Source organism: Mercenaria mercenaria, chromosome 7 (assembly GCF_021730395.1).
Source record: "Mercenaria mercenaria strain notata chromosome 7, MADL_Memer_1, whole genome shotgun sequence".
Lineage (NCBI taxonomy): Eukaryota > Metazoa > Mollusca > Bivalvia > Venerida > Veneridae > Mercenaria > Mercenaria mercenaria.
The window spans coordinates 73998168-74024924 of NC_069367.1; the positions used below are offsets into that span (position 1 = coordinate 73998168).

General features: G+C 39.3%; 1 protein-coding gene across 2 annotated transcripts in view; it reads right to left on the reverse strand.

Annotated features, from left to right (window-relative positions):
* Window positions 1-26757, reverse strand: part of LOC123553918 (beta-arrestin-1-like) — a 171583-nt gene that overhangs the window by 39444 nt on the left and 105382 nt on the right. For both annotated transcript variants that reach the window (XM_045343665.2, XM_045343664.2), the window contains exons 5-6: window positions 12062-12129; window positions 6214-6349 (exon numbers count right to left, since the gene is read on the reverse strand). In XM_045343665.2, the coding sequence (XP_045199600.1) occupies window positions 6214-6349; window positions 12062-12129 (204 nt within the window). The remainder of the gene's footprint in view (window positions 1-6213; window positions 6350-12061; window positions 12130-26757) is intronic.

The following is a 26757-nucleotide window of genomic DNA, read 5'->3' on the forward strand; positions in this document are numbered from 1 at the left end:
TTTAAGCCTTATTTTGGTGCATTTCAAAGCTAAGAATGGTCTCCCATTTCAACCTTATTGTAATGACCCTTAAAGCTAAGAATATTCACCCTTTTCAACCTTACTGTGTTGGGTCCTAAAGCTGAAGAATCATCCCCGTTTAAACCTTATTGTGGTGAGTTTTAAAGCTAAGAATGGTCTCCCATTTCAACCTTATTGTGGTGAGTTTTAAAGCTAAAAATAATCTCCCATTTCAACCTTATTGTGGTGAGTCTTAAAGCTAAGAATAGTCCCCAATTTCAACCTTATTGTGGTGAGTCTTAAAGCTCAAGAATCATCACCATTTAAACTTATTGTGGTGAGTCTTAAAGCTAAGAATGGTCTCCAATTTCAACCTTATTGTGGTGAGTCTTAAAGTTAAGAATAGTCTCCCATTTCAACCTTATTGTGGTGAGTCTTAAAGCTAAGAATAGTCTCCCATTTCAACCTAATTGTGGCGAGTCTTCAAGTTAAGAAAAGTCTCCCCTTTCAACCTTATTGTGGTAAGTCCTAAAGCTGAAGAATAGTCTCCCATTTCAACCATATTGTGGTGAGTTTTAAAGCTAAGAATGGTCTCCCATTTCAACCTTATTGTGGTGAGTCTTAAAGCTAAGAACAGTCTCCCATTTCAACCTTATTGTGGTGAGTCTTAAAGCTAAGAACAGTCTCCCATTTCAACCTTATTGTGGTGAGTCTTAAAGCTAAGAATAGTCTCCCATTTCAACCTTATTGTGGTGAGTCTTAAAGCTAAGAATAGTCTCCCATTTCAACCTTATTGTGGTGAGTCTTAAAGCTAAGGATAGTCTCCCATTTAAACCTTATTGTGGTGAGTCTTAAAGCTAAGGATAGTCTCCCATTTCAACCTTATTGTGGTGAGTCTTAAAGCTAAGAATAGTCTCCCATTTCAACCTTATTGTGGTGAGTCTTAAAGCTAAGAATAGTCTACCATTTCAGCCTTAGTGGTGAGTCTTAAAGCTAAGAATAGTCCCCAATTTCAACCTTATTGTGGTGAGTCTTAAAGCTAAGGATAGTCTCCCATTTCAACCTTATTGTGGTGAGTCTTAAAGCTAAGAATAGTCTCCCATTTCAACCTTATTGTGGTGAGTCTTAAAGCTAAGAATTGTCCCCCATTTAAACCTGATTGTGGTGAGGTTTAAAGCTAAGAATAGTCTCCCATTTTAACCTTATTGTAGTGAGTCTTAAAGCTAAGAATTGTCCCCCATTTAAACCTGATTGTGGTGAGGTTTAAAGCTAAAAATAGTCTCCCATTTTAACCTTATTGTAGTGAGTCTTAAAGCTAAGAATTGTCCCCCATTTAAACCTGATTGTGGTGAGGTTTAAAGCTAAGAATAGTCTCCCATTTCAACCTTACTGTGTTGGGTGCTAAAGCTGAAAAATCATCCCCGTTTAAACCCGATTGTGGTGAGTCTTAAAGCTAAGAATGGTCTCCCATTTCAACCTTATTGTGGTGAGTCTTAAAGCTAAGAATAGTCACCCATTTCAAACTTATTGAGGTGAGTCTTAAAGCTAAGAATAGTCTCCCATTTCAACCTTATTGTGGTGAGTCTTAAAGCTAAGAATAGTCTAACATTTCAACCTTATTGTGGTGAGTCTTAAAGTTAATGATAGTCCCCATTCCAACCTTATTGTGGTGAGTCCTAAAGCTAAGAATAGTCTCCCATTTCAACCTTATTGTGGTGAGTCTTAAAGCAAAGAATAGTCTCCCATTTCAACCTTATTGTGGTGAGTCTTAAAGCTAAGAATAGTCTCCCATTTCAACCTTATTGTGGTGAGTCTTAAAGCTAAGAATAGTCTCCCATTTCAACCTAATTGTGGTGAGTCTTAAAGCTAGGAATAGTCACCCATTTCAAACTTATTGAGGTGAGTCTTAAAGTTAAGAATAGTCTCCCATTTCAACCTTATTGTGGTGAGTCTTAAAGTTAAGAATAGTCTCCCATTTCAACCTTATTGTGGTGAGTCTTAAAGTTAAGAATAGTCTTCCATTTCAACCTTATTGTGGTGAGTCTTAAAGTTAAGAACAGTCTCCCATTTCAACCTTATTGTGGTGAGTCTTAAAGTTAAGAATAGTCTCCCATTTCAACCTTATTGTGGTGCGTCTGAAAGTTAAGAATAGTCTACCATTTCAGCCTTAGTGGTGAGTCTTAAAGCTAAGAATAGTCCCCAATTTCAACCTTATTGTGGTGAGTCTTAAAGCTAAGAATAGTCCCCAATTTCAACCTTATTGTGTTGAGTCTTAAAGCTAAGAATAGTCCCCCATTTCAACCTTATTGTGATGACCCTTAAAGCTAAAAATAGTCTCCCATTTTAACCTTATTGTAGTGAGTCTTAAAGCTTAGAATTTTCTCCCTTTCAACCTTATTGTGGTGAGTTTTAAAGCTAAGAATAGTCTCCCATTTCAACCTTATTGTGTTGGGTCGTAAAGCTGAAGAATCATCCCTGTTTAAACCTTATTGTGCTGCGTTTTAAAGCTAAGAATGGTCTCCCATTTTAACCTTATTGTGGTGAGTTTTAAAGCTAAGAATGGTCTCCCATTTCAACCTCACTGTGTTGGGTCCTAAAGCTGAAGAACCATCCCCATTTAAACATTATTGTGGTGAGTTTTAAAGCTAAGAATAGTCTCCCATTTAAACCTTTTTGTGATAAGCCTTAAAGCTAAAAATAGTCTCCCATTTTCAACTTATTGTGGTGAGTTTTAAAGCTAAGAATAGTCTCCCATTTCAACCTTATTGTGGTGAGTCTTAAAGCTAAGAATAGTCACAATTTCAACCTTACTGTGGTGAGTCTTAAAGCTAAGAATAGTCTCTCATTTCAACCTTATTGTGGTGAGTCTTAAAGCTAAGAATAGTCTCCCATTTCAACCTTATTGTGGTGAGTCTTTAAGCTAAGAATAGTCTCCCATTTCAACCTTATTGTGGTGAGTCTTTAAGCTAAGAACAGTCCCCAATTTCAACCTTATTGTGTTGAGTCTTAAAGCTAAGAATAGTCCCCCATTTCAACCTTATTGTGATGACCCTTAAAGCTAAAATAGTCTCCCATTTTAACCTTATTGTAGTGAGTCTTAAAGCTTAGAATTTTCTCCCTTTCAACCTTATTGTGGTGAGTTTTAAAGCTAAGAATAGTCTCCCATTTCAACCTTATTGTGTTGGGTCGTAAAGCTGAAGAATCATCCCTGTTTAAACCTTATTGTGCTGCGTTTTAAAGCTAAGAATGGTCTCCCATTTTAACCTTATTGTGGTGAGTTTTAAAGCTAAGAATGGTCTCCCATTTCAACCTCACTGTGTTGGGTCCTAAAGCTGAAGAACCATCCCCATTTAAACATTATTGTGGTGAGTTTTAAAGCTAAGAATAGTCTCCCATTTAAACCTTTTTGTGATAAGCCTTAAAGCTAAAAATAGTCTCCCATTTTCAACTTATTGTGGTGAGTTTTAAAGCTAAGAATAGTCTCCCATTTCAACCTTATTGTGGTGAGTCTTAAAGCTAAGAATAGTCACAATTTCAACCTTACTGTGGTGAGTCTTAAAGCTAAGAATAGTCTCTCATTTCAACCTGATTGTGGTGAGTTTTAAAGCTAAGAATAGTCTCCCATTTCAACCTTATTGTGTTGGGTCCTAAAGCTGAAGAATCATCCCTGTTTAAACCTTATTTTGGTGCATTTTAAAGCTAAGAATGGTCTCCCATTTCAACCTAATTGTGATGACCCTTAAAGCTAAGAATATTCAACCTTTTCAACCTTACTGTGTTGGGTCCTAAAGCTGAAGAATCATCCCCGTTTAAACCTTATTGTGGTGAGTTTTAAAGCTAAGAATGGTCTCCCATTTCAACCTTATTGTGGTGAGTTTTAAAGCTAAAAATAATCTCCCATTTCAACCTTATTGTGGTGAGTCTTAAAGCTAAGAACAGTCCCCAATTTCAACCTTATTGTGGTGAGTCTTAAAGCTCAAGAATCATCACCATTTAAACTTATTGTGGTGAGTCTTAAAGCTAAGAATAGTCTCCCATTTCAACCTTATTGTGGTGAGTCTTAAAGCTAAGAATAGTCTCCCATTTCAACCTTATTGTGGTGAGTCTTAAAGCTAAGAATAGTCTCCCATTTCAACCTTATTGTGGTGAGTCTTTAAGCTAAGAACAGTCCCCATTTCAATCTTATTGTGTTGAGTCTTAAAGCTAAGAATAGTCCCCATTTCAATCTTATTGTGTTGAGTCTTAAAGCTAAGAATAGTCTCCCATTTCAACCTTATTGTGGTGAGTCTTAAAGCTAAGAATAGTCTAACATTTCAACCTTATTGTGGTGAGTCTTAAAGCTAAAAATAGTCTCCCATCCCATTTCAACCTTATTGTGGTGAGTCTTAAAGTTAAGAATAGTCTCCCGTTTCAACCTTTTTGTGGTGAGTCTTAAAGCTAAGAATAGTCTAACATTTCAACCTTATTGTGGTGAGTCTTAAAGCTAAAAATAGTCTCCCATCCCATTTCAACCTTATTGTGGTGAGTCTTAAAGTTAAGAATAGTCTCCCGTTTCAACCTTTTTGTGGTGAGTCTTAAAGCTAAGAATAGTCTCCCATTTCAACCTTATTGTGGTGAGTCTTAAAGCTAAGAATAGTCTCCCGTTTCAACCTTATTGTGGTGAGTCTTAAAGCTAAGAATAGTCTCCCATTTCAACCTTATTGTGGTGAGTCTTAAAGCTAAGAATAGTCTCCCGTTTCAACCTTATTGTGGTGAGTCTTAAAGCTAAGAATAGTCTCCCATTTCAACCTTATTGTGGTGAGTCTTAAAGCTAAGAATAGTCTCCCGTTTCAATCTTATTGTGGTGAGTCTTAAAGCTAAGAATAGTCTCCTATTTCAACCTTATTGTGTTAAGTCCTAAAGCTAAAGAATCATCCCCGTTTCAACCTTATTGTGGTGAGTCCTAAAACTGAAGAATCGTCCCCATTTCAACCTTACTATGATGAGGATCTCCTCAGTGGAACGTCAGCTTCAGTTTATGTTGAGAGGGATCTTACAGGCTGTAGTAGTCTTTATTTTAATCTTAATGTGGTGTGGATCTCATGCTTTAATCTGATTTAATGTTCAACCAAATTCCCCAAATTGTGACAAACATGCATTATCTCAAACAGATAATGCTTGCACATCTGTAACAAATGCAGGCATTTTCTGACTACATCAATCAACTAACACTGATCCAGACTACTGATTTTGAGTAAAAGCAAAGCTGACATTAAAGAGGTATTCACTTGTATCTGTATAGATTTTCTGTTATATTATGGAGTTTTCTGTGCCTGGAACAAATAACACTGCACTATATGACAAAACTAGTCTGAACAATAGGATGTTGGGTCAGTATGCTAAATGTGGGGTAAGGAGTTGACCAAGTCTCCATATTTATCATACTGACCCCAAATGTTTCCGTTGGAGGATCACTAACAAACCCAATAATTGATTTGTTTTATCCACCACTTAGTTTTAGCCTAAAACAACATGAAAATCTTCTGTAGAGGGGGTCACAAGGTCACCAGCTTTTAATAAGTGAAATGTAAAAATCACATGGAAGGTTAAACAAAGTTCTCTGGAGGAGAATTTATATATTTTGACCAGGACATGCTTCTGAGGTCATTTTTGTGTTGTCTTTAAATTTTTAATTGATTCAGAGAAAAACATGAGCTGTCTATAAGACTGGCGCGACTTTTCTCAGTGCTTGACTCTGAATTAGAGCTTTGCCAGTAACAGGGGCATAACTATGTAAAATTCAAACAGAGTTATGGGGATTGTTTTTTCTGGTGTAGCCTTTGATAGTTAGTAACTATTTTAAGTTTCAAGTCAATAGCTTTGAACGTAACAGATATATTGGACATTATATAAAACTTTATCCAAAAAATTCTAAGTTAAAAAGGAGCATAACTCTGTCAAAATTGAATTCAGAGTTATAGAGATTGTTTCTCCTGGTGCAGACTTTGATAGTAAATAACTCTTTTAAGTTTCAAGTCAAAAGCTTTGATAGTAACAGAGATATTTGACTTTATTAAAAACTTTAACCAATGGTGACGCCGATGGTGACGGCAGGGCGAGTGCAATAGCTCTACTTTTTCTAAGTTGAGCTAAAAACCAGTGAGGAAGTTTGAACCCAATCAGCTTCATCTATGTCACTGAAATGTAACACCATCATTAAATAATAAAGCTAACCTCTTTGTCAAGTGATGCTTCAAGTTTTATATTTCCAGGGCTCATCATGAAATCTTTTGAAGTTTCTGCACTTGGCTGGGGCGCTGGTTCCTCTGGAGCATACGTCAACTTTCTGATTGCCAGACGGACGGAATTCCTGCAGACAGAAAATAATGTTGCATTCCATTACAATAAATTTAAGCTTAATAACATAGCATTTACAAAAGAACGGCTATCATTACAACCTGCAGCTTTGAAGGAAGCACTGAAGTAGTTTGCCGGATGTACCTTTGGAGATGTTTCCAATTTTGTGTGTTTAACCTGATGCTTAAAATGAAAGTAGGATTTAAAGCTGCGAGTTTAAGACAAAGATGCCTCTATTGAGTGATTAAAAGACAAATTCTTCTTTCTTTGTTTGTTGAAGTTCTCAGACAATCCTGGACAAACAAACACTTTCATCAATCCATCAATATGACATTATCATATCATAGAACTTGACCCTGGCAAGGAATGAGCAATCAGATCTGGGGCAAGTGAAATGGCAAAACTTAAACAGCTAGCAAAGACAGAAAAAATAGTGTTTTTAGACAATGAACTAATAATAACAACAAGCAATTTCTGTGCTATAACAGTACTCATGAGTAATTTTATGCACAATTTTTTTTTTTAAATAAAAACCCAACTGGAATCCCATAAGGGAAGATATTGTGACTGTCACGCTGCCCACTTCCGGGAAACTTTTTTTTTTTTCTGTCAACTTTTTACAACTCCTTTCCAAAAAATTTTATCTATTTGTCCCTGGGGTGAACAAGGTTTAATTACTTTTCACAATTTCTTAATAATGGTTTAAAGGATTATAAAGAGATAAAGAAAATGTTGCCCATGGAATATTTTTTCTTAAATTTTTGTTGCAAGCTGCAATTTAGAAAATTTGGGATCAATAAACCATCCAAACCCCCAACAGCAATGAAAGTCGATTTCTCATCTGTCAACTAAAAAAAAAATTTTTTTTCAATTTCCCACAGACACTGAACACATCGGGAGAACAGTTTGGGATGTGGAAAATGAAAATGCTGCCCCTTGAGTGGTTAGGAATTTTTTTTTGCCGAATGCCATTAAAAATAGCTGTCATAAAGGGATTGAAACAATTTTACAAAGTTCTTAATTCAAACTTAACGCATGATGTTTTTCTGTTTTTTCTCATTTAAAAGTATAAAAATGAAATAAAAAAACAAAAATTTTGATGTAAGTAAAAGCGGTATTTTTTTTTTTTTTGTGTAAGTAATAAAATCACAAAAGCAAAAAACTAGTTTTGTGCAAAAGAAACTTCGGGCCAAGAGAAAATAATAAATACTCCTCCAGCAGTTGCTGAAACCAAGCAAAAAAATGCAGACATAGGTTGACTGTTTGTTCAGAGGGGAATTGAGAGTGCAACACCCTGCCCCTATTTATCCCTTACTGAACGATGTTGTTGACTAAATGAAAAGCTTTTATGTGTTTTGTTTCTTTTTTTCCCAAACATTTTTTAGACCCCCTTTAAAAAAAGTTATTTTAAATTTCAAAAAGGGGTTTTTTAACCCCCCCAACCCCCCCAAACTATCCCCCTCACCCCCCACCCCCCACATACACCACTCCCACCACCCCCAAAACATAACCCCTAACACCGCCCCACCCACCCCACTCACCCCCCCCAACCACTACCCCCTCACCCCCACCCCCAAACAAACCCCCTCCCACCCCCCCAACCTTAACCCCCTCCCACCCCCCCAAACATAACCCCTCAACCCCCCCAACACACACACCCCCCACCCCCCCCACCTAACCCATCACCCCCCCAACATTACCCACTCACACCCCCCAAACACACACCCCCTCCCCCACCCCCCATAAACCCCCCACACCACCCAAAAATATACCCATCACCCCCCCCCTTACCATCACCCACCCAACACACAACCCACTCACCACCACCCCCAAAACCTACCACTCACCCACCCCCAAAACATTCCCCCTCACCCCCCCCCAAACTACACCCACCACCACCACCCCAAAACTACACCCACTACCACCACCCAACACCACACCCACTACCACCACCCCAACACACACACCACTCCCCACCACCCCAAAAACACACCCCCCTCACAACCCCAACAATACACCCCTCACCACCACCCCCAAAATATCCCACCACCACCACCCCAAAACATATACCACCACCCCCCAAAAACCCCCCCACTCAACCACCCCAACATAACCCATCCCCACCCCAATACACCCACTCCCACCCCAACACACACACCCACTACCACCCCAACCATACCCCATCACCCACCCCCAAACACAACCCTCACCACCCCCCCAACCCAAAACACCCCTCACCACCCAAAAACCCCACACCCACTCACCACCCCAAAACCCTCACCCCACCCCCACCCCAAAATACACCCCTCACCCCCACCCCCAAAACATACACCCATCACCACCACCCAACACAACACCCCCTCACCCCCACCCCAAACATATACCCACCACCCCCCCAACAACACACCCCCTACCCCCACCCCCCAAAATATACCCCTCCCACCCCCAAAACACACACCCCCCACACCCCAAAACACACCCCCCACTCACCACCACCCCCAAAACATACACCCACCCCCCACCCCAACCATTACCCATCACCCCACCCAAACCCACACCCACCCCACCCCCCCAACCATATACTCACTCACCACCACCCCAACTAACCACTCACCACCACCCCCAAAACCAAAACCCACTCACCACCACCCCCAAAACATTACCCCTCACCCCCCCCAACACATACACCCACCACCACCCCAAAACACAGACCCACTCCCACACCCAACACATATCCCATCACCACCCCCCCACACAAGACCCATCACCACCCCCCAACACACAGACCCACTCACCACCACCCCCCCAAAATTACCCCCTCACCACCCCCAACACAACACCCACCACCCCCCAAACGACCCCCTCCCACCACCCCAAAAAAACAACCATCACCACCCCCCAAACATATACCCCTCCACCACCCACACACACACCCACTCACCACCACCCCAACACATACACCCACTCACCACCACCCCAACACACACACCCACTCACCACCACCCCAACACATACACCCACTCACCACCACCCCAACACATACACCCACTCACCACCACCCCAACACATACACCCACTCACCACCACCCCAACACATACACCCACTCACCACCACCCCAACACACACACCCACTCACCACCACCCCAACACATACACCCAATCACCACCGCCCCAACACATACACCCACTCACCACCACCCCAACACACACACCCACTCCCCACCACCCCAACACATATACCCACTCACCACCACCCCAACACACACACCCACTCACCACCACCCCAACACACACACCCACTCACCACCACCCCAACACATACACCCACTCACCACCACCCCACAACACACCACTCTCCACCACCCCAACACATATACCACTCACCACCGCCCAACACTATACCCACTCACCACCGCCCCAACACACACACCCACTCACCACGCCCCAAACACATATCCCACTCACCACCACCCAACACACACACCCACTCACCACGCCCCAACACATACACCCACTCACACCACCCCAACACACACACCCACTCACCACCCCAACACACACACCCACTCACCACCACCCCAACACATATACCCACTCACCACCGCCCCAACACATATACCCACTCACCACCGCCCCAACACATATACCCACTCACCACCGCCCCAACACATATACCCACTCACCACCCCAACACACACACCCACTCACCACCACCCCAACACACACACCCACTCACCACCACCCCAACACATATACCCACTCACCACCACCCCAACACATACACCCACTCACCACCACCCCAACACATATACCCACTCACCACCACCCCAACACATACACCCACTCACCACCCCAACACATATACCCACTCACCACCACCCCAACACACACACCCACTCACCACCACCCCAACACACACACCCACTCACCACCACCCCAACACATACACCCACTCACCACCACCCCAACACATACACCCACTCACCACCACCCCAACACATATACCCACTCACCACCACCCCAACACATACACCCACTCACCACCACCCCAACACATATACCCACTCACCACCACCCCAACACATATACCCACTCACCACCACCCCAACACATATACCCACTCACCACCACCCCAACACATACACCCACTCACCACCACCCCAACACATACACCCACTCACCACCACCCCAACACATACACCCACTCACCACCCCCCAACACATACACCCACTCACCACCACCCCAACACATACACCCACTCACCACCCCAACACATACACCCACTCACCACCACCCCAACACATATACCCACTCACCACCACCCCAACACATATACCCACTCACCACCACCCCAACACATACACCCACTCACCCCCCCCCTCCCCCCAATCTATAATTTGGTGGACCCTAGCATCTGGAGATTCCATAGAAATATGTTTTATCTATCGGTGGGATCATATGAAATTTGCTGATTTTCAATATGTGTTCCGCTTTGGATAATGAAAACAATTTTCAGACTGAAATGATCAATATTTTGTATAAAACTGTTTTATTTTTAATAAAATTTACAAGTCAATTAGACCACCTTAATGACCTCCATTTCAAACAATATCAATAGTGACATTAGCTGGGAGAAAAAAAGTTGATTACTCCTCTGAATTTGTCTTAAATATAATGTCTATAGTGGCTGTAAGACAGAGGAAGTCAGACAGGCTGTGTTATCTTTATAATAAGAGAATGTTTCCTTGAGGGATATACCTCTCACACATCATTGTTACAAACTGACAAGTTATTGGCAGACTGGGATCAATATAAATACTTTTCCTCACATTGGCAATGCTTTGTTATTGTATTTCTAATAAATAAAAAACAAACTTCTCACATTTCACTTTTAGATACTCTTACAACACATGCTCTTAAGCTTATGGTGCTAAATTATATTACATGTACCAACATATAACTAAAAACTGTAAAATGAGTTGTAAACAAAACAAAGTAGAACTCTGGAATATGTCCATTGTATGTCAGATCATTACAGTGCAAATCATTACAGTGCACAACAGGTACTGTGTGAAGTTTCACGATAAACAAGTGTGTTAAGTTTCACAGTAAACAACTCTGTGATGTTTTATAGTGAATATCACAGTTAACAACTGCGTAAAGTTTCATAATGAACAAGTGTGAACATTCACAAGGAACAATTGTGTGAAATTTCACAATAAACAAGTGTGAACATTCACAAGGAACGACTGTGTGAAGTTTCTCAGTGAACACGTGTGAACATTCACAAGGAACGACTGTGTGAAGTTTCACAGTAAACAAGTGTGAACATTCACAAGGAACAACTGTGTGAAGTTTCTCAGTGAACACGTGTGAACATTCACAAGGAACAACTGTGTGAAGTTTCTCAGTGAACACGTGTGAACATTCACAAGGAACAACTGTGTGAAGTTTCTCAGTGAACACGTGTGAACATTCACAAGGAACAACTGTGTGAAGTTTCTCAGTGAACAAGTGTGAACATTCACAAGGAACAACTGTGTGAAGTTTCTCAGTGAACACGTGTGAACATTCACAAGGAACAACTGTGTGAAGTTTCTCAGTGAACAAGTTTCTATTCTCATCATATCCTCTTACCTATAGAAACTTAGTAGAGCAGCTAAACCTAATTCTTCTAATAGAAGGCCATAGCTCTGAACCATAACACCATATTATGTGCTTACCTTTTATGAGGTTTTTCCTCTAAATTCTCTGCCACATATGTCTTCAACTCATAATCTACCCCACATGGCTGAAAATACAAATAATTTCATTTTAACTACATTAATTATATCTGAAGGTCTAATTCCTAGTACAAACATGTATTATAACTAGAAGATGCACATGTCTCCCCCAAAGCAAAGTAGTAATAGGCAAGAAGTCAATTGGGAACAGGAGTGAAAGTCTCAAAACTCAAAATCTGATTTGTTGTTTCTCGAAACAGTCTTGAAATTGATCAATGGCAAGACTGCATTTTAAGACTGGTGTGAGCTGCATAAATAGTATCATATATTACTTTTGGTACATTGTCCAAGTTTCTATACAAGAAGAAATGTGGACTAAAAAGCATTCACTTATTTGTTACATAAATAATGCATATTTCATTTGCAGATGAATTAAAAACCAACATTAATGCTGCATTTCAAAGCTATAAAAAACCACTTCACATTTTATGACCTAAAAGGCACCAGACAATAGAGTAATGGCTTGATAATGCTTTCTGGTCTTTGTGGGTAAAATGATGAAATTGAGCTCTCAGATCTTGATCTGTTAATGCTAGAGGTATCTGGACAAGAACAAATGATGATTTTATGTTAGTACAATCTATCTCAATATTTATGTCTGCTTGTTTAACTGCTACATCTACTTTGTGAAAACATATATATTTATTCTCCATTTACATTCTGTCTACTAATGGGCCTGGGTGTACCTTTAGTATGAAATTATGGAACACTTTAAAATGAATAACTGACCACTTTTAAATAACTTAAAGACTAGAAAAAGGTATAACCAAAAAATAGTTTGCTATAATCTTTTAGCCAGTTCTAGTAGACTGTGCTCAAAAGAAACTTTAAATGCCAAATAAAACAACTTCTTCATTGAGAGCACATTATTTCTAATACAGTGTATATTTTTTGTTTCTGTTCTGCAATGTTTAGTTTGGTCTCTGTTGAGAGTGATGAACAGAGCTGTCAGACAAGATTTTGAACATTTTTCTAATGCATTTATATGAGCACCATGCTGGCCTGTTAATATGGATGACATAAGGAAAAGAATTAAATGAGCCATGCCATGGGAAAACCAACATAGTGGCTTTGCGACCAGCATGGATCCAGACCAGCCTGCGCATCCACAGTTTCTCTAATTGCAGTAGGCTTTAAAAGCGAACAGCATGGATCCTGACCAGACTGCGCTGATCTGACCAAGGAAATAACATCTCAAGTCATTTTGTTGCCTATTTCTTTGTAAGTGAGAAAGTTGTCCTATCATCAATGCATTAGTTTGCTATGATCTGTGTAAGTCTGTATGCACTCCACAAGGAAATAATAAAAGAATATTAAGACAATCGCAACTTTCATACTGAGATTTTATAATTTTCTTCTCACTTTAATATCACGATTTGACAAACATAAAGATGAGAAAACCACCAACCAAGGTACAGAAATTATTTTTCAGAATTATTGAAATATAGTTCATAAGTTAATCTTGCAATTTTGTTTTATACCACTACCATGGAAACAAAATGGCTGGCATCTTCATCAAATATTGAAATATGCTCATAACTTTGTCATATTTCAGCCAATTACAACCACTTTTTCTGCTTAAATGATGTAATAATCTAACAGTTAGAATGAACATTTGAACAACATTGCCATTCTCTTTAGTAATTTCCAGATTTAGTACTCATTTTTTCTCCTTTAAGAATTTTCAGATTTAGCACTCATTTTTTCCCCTTTAAGAATTTTCAGATTTAGTAATTATAGTGGAGAAAATGCTTCTTCAAGTTCATGACTGTTTTAAATTTGCATTTTCACTCTGTTTTTAAACATGAGCAAAAATATAATCATCTCAAATATAATGCACCATGAAAATACAAACAGCCATATCTTCAGGAAATTAATCCTAGTGTCATCATGCCTCAAGTACACTTAAACACAACCAGTCTCAGTGTTTGCAAATAACCTCTCAAGGAAAGTTTTCTTATGTTCTGAGTATCAGTTCAGGTCAAAGAGTGAATTTCCAGCCTGTGGTAGAGAAAAACCACGGGTGCCCAGACCATCTGTAAGCTAGCTGGTTAGCCTTCTTACATGAATCAGTTCTACATCCTAACTGTGGTTTCGAACCCATAGAAATGAGGGCCAGGTGACTCTAAATAAGCAACCCATCAACAAAATGTAGGTGTATTTTTGTATGTAGAAGTACTTTTGCATGCAAGGTGACACACTGATAAACACATCCTATATGATGCCTGACATTTCTGTATATTGCTTAAACTTACACACTGCAATCTGTATTCACATCTGTGAAATAATTTCTATCCAGACAGAGCAGGGCAATAAACTAGCAACAAAGAATATCTTGCAATATTATTCTGACATTCAAAAATCAATTGGACAACCAACTTCAAGGTAGAAATGATGTTCTAGTCTCAGTAACAGAGCAATTTTACCATTTTCAAACCTTAAATTATCTTCCTCACATAATATGTTTTGCATTAAAGCAATCTCTGAATAATTTCAAGAAAACTGGGAGAATTAATTAGCCATTTGTCTTGTTGTTCGAATTGTTCTGTCTCCAACTGATGTTCCTAAGAGTTGGACAAAATACACAGAAGACAGCATGTGATGCAGACAATCACAGTTTGACAGAATCTGATGTTTCAAAACGTAAAAGACAAAAAAAAATGCTGTATCACTTGTACTCAACTGATGGAGAGGAATTTGCTGAGAATTTTTTGACATTTTTTACTGCTTGCCCATTTTATCTGGAGTTATTCAATTAAGCTAGAAACTTAAGATCCTTGAAATTTCTACTTGCACTTTACCACCTCTAAGTTAAAAAATCATTTCTGCTTCAGACCCTTAAAAATGTCTTATTTTGATTTCTGAAATATACTGGAAGACTGATTCTGAACTTCAGGTAGTTTTTCATCGTTGTTCTTACTGTTCAGTGTGGAGAAGTTTCCCATGTCAGGACAGTGCACCATTGTGCTCCCTATCAACACATAGCATAACGGTATGACACCTTTAACATGAATCAACAATGGTGATTTGAAAACGTATACTAATGATGGTGGTAAATCAGTATGATAGTATGATGTTGACAGTTTGAGGGAAATGTCTCATTTTGGCTACTACACTTTCACATTTTTCCATTGATATGTTGCCCTCATAGAATAGTAAGGTAAAATAGTGGTGGAACAATGGTGAAACATGAAAGAATGATGAAGCACAATGGTATGGTGACAAAACAAATATAACTGTATAATGGCAAAGTGCAAAGGTATAATGGAGGAAATACTATGGTGGTATATTACTGCCACACATTATTTAACTTACTTTTGTGTTAATTATCTAGATTATAACCACTTATTCTATGATATTTATCTGGTTATCTAGTTATATTTTCGTAAAACCTTTCCAAGCAAGATAAATAATGTAACATGAATTGTGAACATCCACCCCAAAACTGCCACCACTTATCTACTTATCCAAGATAATAAAGTGACTAACTTGTTAAGATTTCGGAAAAACGTAAGTAGACAAGAGCACTGCAATACGCACCAAGGTATGACCTTTGACCCTAAGTGTGACCTTGACCTTGAAGCCAGCCATCCGAAACATGTGCTCTGCATATCATCTCAAAGTGGTGAACATTTGTGTCAAGTTGTTTCGAAATCCTTCAGGGGTGTCAAGAGTTACAAAGCAGACACTAAATTGCTGACTAGTTAGTTTTTTAAAATGACCATGAAATACATGATCTTTGCCTCGTCATTATTGTATTACAAGGAGCTGTGTTCAATAAACGCTTGATGCCCCCAGTGGCATCCTTGTCGATACAAAGCAACCTAAGTCCAAAACAAGGTCAAGGTCAAGGTCAAACTGAGGTCAGGTGATGTTTGAAGATAAGGAATGGTCTCAGAATACATCTGTATTAGTATCAAATCATTCTTGTAAGCAGTATTGACGCTAGACGAAACGGTCCCATTTGGTTAACCAAGAGATGGCCCATATAAAGCAACCTAAGTCCAAAATGAGGTCAAGGTCAAACTGAGGTCAGGTGATGTCTGAAGATGAGGAATGGTCACAGGTTACATCTGCATTAGTATCAAGTCATTCTAGTAAGGGGTATTGATGCTAGACAAAACAGTCCCATTTGGTTAACCTCGTACGGACGGACAGACGAATGCACTCCCATACGATTCGTGTATTAGGTGGTCATTCCAGTGTTTGAAAACAATAGACTGACCACTTAAGGAACAAAAGAATTAAGTGGTTACGGAATGAATACAAAGGATTTCTATTGTCCTAGGCCACACCTCCTACCACCTAAGGTACCAATCGTGTGCTCAGACGAATGAACGGACGGACGGACAGGACAATCACTATATGCCTCCCGCATCAGTAGATGCCGGGGGCATAATAGAACTGTTTTACTGTCCCCCCCACCCACTCACACACACACAAAAATCACCATTACACCTTCTCTCTTTGCCATTGTATTCACCATCGTACCTTCACACTTCACCATTGTTAAACGTTAAACCTAACAAACCATCACACTTCACCATCATACCTTCACAATTCATCGAATCGCGGAGCATGAGTTTGATCCCCGGGCAGGGCATATGTTCTCTGTGACGATTTGATAAAAGACATTGTGTCTGATATCATCTGTGACCTCCACCACTGATTCATGTGGGAAGTTGGCAGTTACTTGCAGAGAACAGGTTTGTACTGGTACAGAATCCAGGAACTGTGGTTAGGTTAACTGAAACACTGTTGAAAAAGGGCACTAAACCCAAAACTAACAAACAAAACAATTAACCGTTATACCTTCACAATTCACCATCATACCTTTATACTTCACCAATTCACCTTCAAACATCACCATCATACCTTCTTGCTTCATGTTCACTACCTGCTAGACCAGAGGGAACCCCATTGTTTTTGGTAGTTTCGGAGTATCAGACAATGACTCTGTACTCTATCTGAATATCTTGTTACAGCTTAAACCAAATATCATCCAGAAACATCTACAATCAGTGTTATGAAACTGTCTCTAACTTGATGCAGACAGTATACATCTGTCTTTGCCAGATGACTTACAAACCATTCCAAAGACCTAATTTGATGTATTAATGCACAGTCAGTCTTCCTACTGTCAGAGACACACAAACCTAGCTCCAATCCTCTCAGTATTATGTAATGATTTCTTTAGACTTATGTCTATCTATTTTCAAGTCATTTTGTAAGACTACAGTAAATTACACAAAGTCTATTAAATGACTGGAATTCTCCTTATGTATTTATCAAATAATCAAGGCTTTCCAGTGGTTTAGCCCCAGATTTATCATGGTTAAAAATTTAGAAGTGCAGAAAATGAACAATAAGGTTCTGAGCAGCATCTGATAATGAAAGGTGGTTAATTAGACCACAAGAGCAAACCTAATCAGCTAAGCAACAATCATGAAACAAAATGAGCTCACCTAATCAGCTCAGCAACAGTCATAAAACAGTAATTGTGAGCTCAACTTATCAGCACTGAAACAATGGTGAAACAACATGGGCTCAACTAACCAGCTTAATAGCACAATAGCAGCTTCATTTATGATTTGATTTTAACCAAACTCGCACACAACTTGTATCACAATAAGATCTCGATTCCTTTTTATACGCCTGAAGGGACGTATTATGTTATTGCCTCAGTGTCCGTCTGTCTGTCTGTCTGTCTGTTGGTTAGCAATTTCCCTTCCGCTCTGTAACTCTTGAACCCCTTGAAGGATTTCAAAGAAACCTGACACAAATGTTCACCTCATCGGAACAGAGCGCATGTTTCGGATGGCTCACTTCAAGGTCAAGGTCACACTTAGGGGTCAAAGGTCATATTACTTTGTTTTGTGTGTATATTGCTCTGCATTTGCGTTGCATTGCAGTGCTCTTGTTTTCATTTGGCAGATCCTTCTTTTGTTCACTTACAATAATTTTTCTTTTAATTACTTACCTTTTATCTTACTATAAATAGCTTATTTAGTAACTTTTTTATTATTGGCCATAGGGAAAAACCGAGACCACTTTTCTGTGGTACAACATGGATTGTACCTCCAATTCTTAGGTGCTTTTTGACATATCTGTACCTTGTAAGATTTTTTTTTTCTTTTTGGTTGAATTTCTTCAACTTCTTGTCTTAAGCTTAAGGTAGTTCTGCACGTTTGATAAACTGGAAGTGATGGCGTAGAATAAAGCCTGGATTCGGCGTACGAAAATGAAAATCAGTTATGAATTAAAGGCAACCTGTGAATAAATTTATCAAATTGTAACAGTTTCTATCTTTCTAAAGTTAAAATATGATATAAAAACATCTGACACTTTAAATAATTCAAAATAATGTCTTAAAATCAGCTTCAAATAGGCGGTTCACTTTAATCACGGCCAAATATCTCAGAAATAAGCACACGGACCTATACATTTTATTTTACTAATTTATAGGCCACATGTTTATTTACGACTGTGAGAAGTTTCATTAAAATCTACATTGTGGAAAATTTTCTGTTCGCGAAAATGTTATGAAAGTTGCTATTTTCCCATAGACTCCCATTATGAAAACTTGCGCGAGGTCCGAAATTTTCAAATCAGTCTAGCAAAAAATCAAGCACACGACACTATCCTTTTTATTTGCTGAATTTTCTAGGTATATTCTAAAGTTTCGAAAAATCACAGTTTAATCAAATTCTACATAGTAGAAAAATTTTCGATCCAAACGTGCAGAACTACCTTAAGTGCAATGATAACAGGTGAGCGATACAGGGCCATTATGGCCCTCTTGTTTAGTTTGATTGTGATGAAAGCCTCAAGCTTATTTGAACCATTCTCAAGTCCGCTTTCTTAAACAAGAGGACCATGATGGTCCTGAATCGCTCACCTATCCCCACATGACCCAGTGTTGAACTGAGTATGACGTCGTTATTTCTATTATTTGACAAAGTGACCTAGTTTTTCAGCACATGTGACCTAGATATCATCAAGATAAAAAATTCTGACCAATTTTCATGAAGATCCATTGAAAAATATGGCCTCTAGAGAGGTCACAAGGTTTTTCTATTATTTGACCTAATGACCTAGTTTTTGAAGGCACGTGACCCACTTTTAAACTTGACCTAGATATCATCAAGGTGAACATTCTCACCAATTTTCATGAAGATCTCGTGAAAAATATGGCCTCTAGAAAGGTCACAAGGTTTTTCTATTTTTCGACCTACTGACCTAGTTTTTGATGGCACATGACCCAGTTACGAACCTGACCTAGATATCATCAAGCTGAACAGTCTCACCAATTTTCATGAAGATCTCATGAAAAATATGGCCTCTAGAGTGGTCACAAGGTTTTTCTATTTTTAGACCTACTGACCTAGTTTTTGACCCCACGTGACCCAGTTTCGAACCTGACCTAGATATCATCAAGATGAACCTTCTGACCAATATTCATGAAGATCTCATGAAAAATATGGCCTCTAGAGAGGTCACAAGGTTTTTCTATTTTTAGATCTACTGACCTAGTTTTTAACCCCACGTGACCCAGTTTCGAACTTGATCTAGATATCATCAAGGTAAACATTCTGACCAATTTTCATGAAGATCCATTGAAAAATATGGCCTCTAGAGAGGTCACAAGGTTTTTCTATTTTTAGACCTACTGACCTAGTTTTTGACCGCACGTGACCCAGTTTCGAACTTGACCTACATATCATCAAGGTGAACATTCTGACCAATTTTCATGAAGATCCATTGAGAAATATGGCCTCTAGAGAGGTCACAAGGTTTTTCTATTTTTAGACCTACTGACCTAGTTTTTGATCCCACATGACCCAGTATCGAACTTGACCTAGATATCATCAAGGTGAACATTCTGACCAATATTCATGAAGATCTCATGAAAAATATGGCCTCTAGAGAGGTCACAAGGTTTTTCTATTTTTAGATCTACTGACCTAGTTCTTACCCCCACGTGACCCAGTTTCGAACTTGACCTACATATCATCAAGCTGAACATTCTGACCAATTTTCATGAAGATCCATTGAGAAATATGGCCTCTAGAGAGGTCACAAGGTTTTTCTATTTTTAGACCTACTGACCTAGTTTTTGACCCCACGTGACCCAGTTTCAAACTTGACCTAGATATCATCAAGGTGAACATTCTGACCAATATTCATGAAGATCTCATGAAAAATATGGCCTCTAGAGAGGTCACAAGGTTTTTCTATTTTTAGACCTACTGACCTAGTTTTTGACCCCACGTGACCCAGTTTCGAACTTGACCTAGATATCATCAAGGTGAACATTCTGACCAATTTTCATGAAGATCTTGTGAAATATATGGCCTCTAGAGAGGTCACAAGGTTTTTCTATTTTTAGACCTACTGACCTAGTTTTTGACGGCACGTGACCCAGTTTCGAACTTGACCTAGATATCATCAAGGTGAACATTCTGACCAATTTTCATAAAGATCCCATGAAAAATGTGACCTCTAGAGTGGTCACAAGCAAAAGTTTACGGACGCACGCACGCACGGACGGACGGACGGACGACGGACGACGGACACCGCGCGATCACAAAAGCTCACCTTGTCACTTTGTGACAGGTGAGCTAAAAACCAGTACTGGTGTCATATTGGAGAATGTCATGACCCAAGTGGGGCTTGAACCCATGACCCCCAAGGATTGAGCAGCTGACACCTTAACCACTGCACTACTTCTCCCCTTGTGAGCCCATGTTGTTTCATGATCCTTGCCGAGTTGATTAGGCAAGCTTATTTTTAGCTCACCTGAGCACTTTGAACTCAAAGTTGAGCTTTTGTGATCGCCCTGTGTCCGTCGTCTGTCGTCAGTCGTCCATCATCGTCAACAATTTGACTGTTAACACTCTAGAGGTCACAATTTTAAGCCAATCTTAATGAAACTTGGTCAGAATGTTACCCTCAATAAAATCTTGGACAAATTCGATATTGGGTCATCTGTGGTCAAAAACTAGGTCACCATGTCAAATCAAAGGAAAAGCTTGTTAACACTCTAGAGGTCACATTTTTGGACCAATAATGAAACTTCTTTAGAATGTAACCCTCAATAAAGTCTTGGAAAATTTCGACATTTGGTCATCTGGGGTCAAAAACTAGGTCACCAGGTCAAATCAAAAGAAAGACTTGTTAACACTCTAGAGGTCACAATTTGGGCCCAATCTTAATGAAACTTGGTCATAATGTTACCCTCAATAAAGTCTTGGACGCGTTTGATATTGGGTGAGGTGGGGTCAAAAACTAGGTCACCAGGTCAAATTAAAGAAAAGCTTGTTAACACTGTAGAGGCCACATTTATTACTGTATCTTCATAAAACTTGGTCAGAATGATAATCTTGATGATCTCACGGTCCAGTTTGAATCTGGGTCATGTAGGATCAAAAACTTGGTCACAAGGTCAAATCAAAGGAAAAGTTAGTTAACACTGTAGAGGCCTCATTTATGACTATATCTTAATGAAGCTTGGTTTGAATATTAATCTTGAGGCTCTATAGGTCAAGTTCAAAAACACTAGGTAAAATCAAAGGAAAAGCTTGTTAACACTTTAGAGGCCACATTTATGACTGTATCTTCATGAACTTAGCCAGAATGTTAATCTTGATGATCTTTAGGTCAGGTTTGAACCTGGGTCATGTTGGGTCAAAAACTGGGTCACCAGGTCAAATCAAAGGAAAAGCTTGTTAACACTCTAGAGGTCACAATTTGGGCCCAATCTTAATGAAACTTGGTCAGAATGTTTCCCTCAATAAAGTCTTGGACGAGTTTGATATTGGGTCAGGTGGGGTCAAAAACTAGGTCACCAGGTCAAACTAGAGCTATCACTAAAGGTGATGAATGTACCCCCCTCATGCACTGACACAGTACATTGCAATTTGACACACACAAGACTGCATAATTATGTGGACTGTATGTATACAGACTGTATGTATACAGTATAGTGACAAAAAACAAAGTCCCATAACTATGCAGAATATTTATCTAACTGCAAATTTTTTTTTCTGAAAGAACCTAACATGCCCCATGCACAACTACTGTTGTTACTGATCACTTGTGTGAAGTTTCAATAAATTGTGTCAAGGGGATGAGGAGAGATGGAACGCACAAGATTGTGTCTATGTATATAGTACAGTAACAAAAAACAAAGTCCCGTAACTCTGCATTTTTTTTTTCTGAAAGAACCTAACATGCCCCATGCCATACATGTGATAAGTTCAGAATCCCAAAACTGGAGGTTTGCCATTTTTCAGCTGGAGTTGGGGTCTCAAAACTGGAGGTTTTTTATCGACATAAATTAAGCGCGTGGACACATAACTTAGAGGCAAAATCCAACATTTTTTGCCACACAATAATGTATATAAGTCTACACCAGAAGAAACAATTAATCTTCATAACTCTTGATTTGAATTATGCCACTTTTTAACTTCATTTTCTTTAAAAGTTTTATATAATGTCTAATATCTCTGTTACATACAAAGCTATTGCTTATTATGCCCCTTTTACTGGCAAAGCTTTAATTCAGAGTTAATCACTGAGAAAAGTCGAGCATGCTATCTTACAGAAGCTCCCTCTTGTTCTATCTTTAAACTTTCTTAACAGATTGAATTTGTAGAAACAAAGTCTCAAAGGTTTGAAATGAACATGCATTAACATTATTCTACCTCGAGGACCTAAAAAAATGAAGCTCTACATTGGTCTGAACACAACTCATAAATTATGTAAATTCCGAATACCCCACCCAATTTCGTATAAAAATACATGAAAAATAGAAAACAGAAATGCATGAATATTTATTTACCCTTACCAAAATGTAGAATGATGTTATCAAATAAATAAGTGTGTGTTTTCATCCAATTTTCAATGAAATAAGTCCGATTTAGTAGCAAATTAATTTGGTAAACATTGGAAGAAAATGGCGTAACTCTGTAAGGGGAAATAACACTCCTGTTCTAAAAATAGTAATGGGTTGGTTTTTCCAACAATTATTTATGTGATTTTATTACCGAGCAAAATTTTTCTTTGAATAATCAAAATTCATTTCAGTTGGGAATTATTTCTTGTGAAGGGGAGTTTTTTTTTGCTTCAAATTGGTAAAAATGGAGCTTAATTGGCATTGATAATGGGCAGATATTCGGTGGAAAAGGCCTTGCTTGTCTAATCCCTTATCAAAACAAACAATTAATAATTCACCTGTGAAAAACAATTCTTTCCTCCAGCTACATGTGTGCCAAACATGTATAATACACAACAGTCGGTGACACCTTGTTTTACTGTGTAAACATGTTTAGCACTCACGGTAATTATCAACCCAGTCATAATACTGATTTTTATTTTTTGAAAAGTGGGAGAAATATGGTTTTGGGCGGGATGCGGGAGGCAAGGTGAAAAAATCGGGATTTTGACCCTCCCGCACAGGAGATCACATGTATGCCCATGCACAACTACTGTTGTTACTGATCACTTGTGTGAAGTTTCATTAAATTGTGTCAAGGGGATGAGGAGAGATGGAGCGCACAAGATTGTGTCTATGTATAAAGTATAGTAACAACAAGAGCTGTCTCCATAGGATGACACATGCCCCCGATGGCACTTTGAATGAATAGTTATGGCCGATGTTAGAGTTTAGGACCTTTGAGCTACGGACCTGGGTCTTGCGCGCGACACGTCGTCTTACTGTGGTACACATTCATGCCAAGTTATTTGAAAATCCATCCATCGATGACAAAGATATGGACCGGACACGCCCATCAATGCACTATCCTTTAACGTCTAAGTGTGACCTTGACCTTTGAGCTACAGACCTGGGTCTTGCGCGCGACACGTCATCTTACTGTCGTACACATTCATGCCAAGTTATTTGAAAATCCATCCATGGATGACAAAGATATGGACCGGACATGCCCATCAATGCACTATCCTTTAACGTCTAAGTGTGACCTTGACCTTTGAGCTACGGACCTGGGTCTTGCGCGCGACACGTCGTCTTACTGTGGTACACATTCATGCCAAGTTATTTGAAAATCCATCCATCAATGACAAAGATATGGACCGGACACGCCCATCAATGCACTATCCTTTAACGTCTAAGTGTGACCTTGACCTTTGAGCTACGGACCTGGGTCTTGCGCGCGACACGTCGTCTTACTGTGGTACACATTCATGCCAAGTTATTTGAAAATCCATCCATCGATGACAAAGATATGGACCGGACACGAAAATTGCGGACAGACTGACAGACCGACAGACCGACAGACTGACAGACGGTTCAAAAACTATATGCCTCCCTTCGGGGGCATAAAAAACAAAGTCCCGTAACTCTGCAATTTTTTTTCTGAAAAAACCCAACATGCCCCATGCACAACTACTGTTGTTACTGATCACTTATGTGAAGTTTCATTAAATTGTGTCAAGGGGATGAGGAGAGATGGAGCGCACAAGATTGTGTCTACGGACAGACGGACAAACAGACAGACAGACAACCTGAAACCAGTATACCCCCCTTACAACTTTGTCAATGGGTACAATTAAAGGAAAAGCTTGTTAACACTGTAGAGGCCTTCATTATGACTTATCTTCATGAAACTTGGTCAGAATGTTAATCTTGATGATCTCAAGGTCCAGTTTGAATCTGGGTCATGTAGGATCAAAAACTAGGTCACTAGGTCAAATCAAAGGAAAAGCTTGTTAGCACGTTAGAGGCCACATTTATGACTGTATCTTCATGAAACTTGGTCAGAATGGTAATCTTGATGATCTCAAGGTCCAATTTGAATCTGAGTTATGTAGGATCAAAAACTAGGTCAGAGCAATATACACACAAAACAAAGTCATATGACCTTTGACCCCTAAGTGTGACCTTGACCTTGAAGTGAGCCATCCAAAACATGCGCTCTGCAAGTCGTTTCAATGAGGTGAACATTTGTGTCAGGTTTCTTTGAAATCATTCAAGGGGTTCAAGAGTTACAGAGCGGAAGGGAAATTGCTAACCAACAGACAGACAGACAGACAGACAGACACCGAGGCGATAACATAATATGTCCCTTCAGGCGTATAAAAAGGAATCGAGATCTTATGGTGATACAAGTTGTGTGCAAGTTTAGTTAAAATCAAATCATAAATGAAGCTGCTATTGTGCAGACAAGGTCAAAATAGCTAATTTTGGCCCTTTCAAGGGCCGTAATTCTGGAACCCATTAAGAGATCTGGCCGGTTCAAGAAAGCAACCAAGATCTTATGTTGACACAAGTTTTGTGCAAGTTTGATTAAATTCAAATCATAAATGAAGCTGCTATTGTGCAGACAAGGTCAAAATAGCTCATTCTGGCCCTATCAGGGGTCATAACTCTGGAACCCATAATGGGATCTGGCCAGTTCAAGAAAGGAACCAAGATCTTATGGTGATACAAGTTGTGTGCAAGTTTGGTAAAACATCAAATCATAAATAAAGCTGCTATTGTGCAGACAAGGTAAAAATAGCTAATTTTGGCCCTTTCAGGAGCCATAACTCTGGAACCAGTAAAGGGATCTGGCCAGTTCAAGAAAGGAACCAAGATCTTATGGTGATACAAGTTGTGTGCAAGTTTGGTTAAAATGAAATCATAAATGAAACCACTATCATGCAGACAAGAAATTGTTGATGGACGGACGGACGCACAGACGAAGGGTGATCACAAAAGCTCGCCTTGTCACTATGTGACAGGTGAGCTAAAAAACTAATCAGCTCAGCAAACCTCATGAAATAACATGAGCTCAATTATCAGCCCAGCAATGCTCAAGAAATAACATGAGCTCACCTTATCAGCTCAGAAATGACCATCAAATAACATTAGCTCACTCAATCAGCTCAGCAACAATCATGAAACAACATGAGCTTGCCTGATCAGCTCAGTACAGAAACAGAAAATTTTGTAACCAATCTTTGTATCTTAAGTTTGATTCCCTGCTGAGGAATATTCACAGGGGTGGAAAATAGCACTTCTGCCATTTGACCTCAACCTCTGGGGAAGTTGTCAGTTACTTGAAGAACGAAATTTAGCACCAGAACAAGTTCAATGAACACTAGAAGATCAACTGACTGACTTACTGAAAAACTTAGTAATAATTAAACTTACTTAAAAACTTTACTGATTAAAGGAAAATTTTACATGCAGGAAGTGTTGAAATAAAGAAGAACAGTCACTATACTACCACTTCAAACCTTGCCACAACTTAAGATGTTTTATAATTCCCCTACCCCCCATTCCTTCCTCTTTATGTATTTTAATCTCTGCTATGTCTAGAGATTAATCCCATCAAAAACAAATGGATTTCAAGCTAAAGGTTTCTCCAGAGATTACCAGGCAGTACCAGCAACAGATTAGACACATACACTTTGGTGGCAGGGGAGCGGTTTCGTAGTTTGGCCCCGGTCGATTTTCTGTATAAACAGGACAGGGTAGATATAAAGGCATATCTATCTTACTGGTTATTTATCATTATTAATTCTTTAATATATCTGGGGAATGAGGAACAGTTAATGATTCTACATGGCGGGTGTTTTAAAATTCCTAGCTCCGTACTTCCGGTTGAGGCTAAAACATAAACATCAGAACA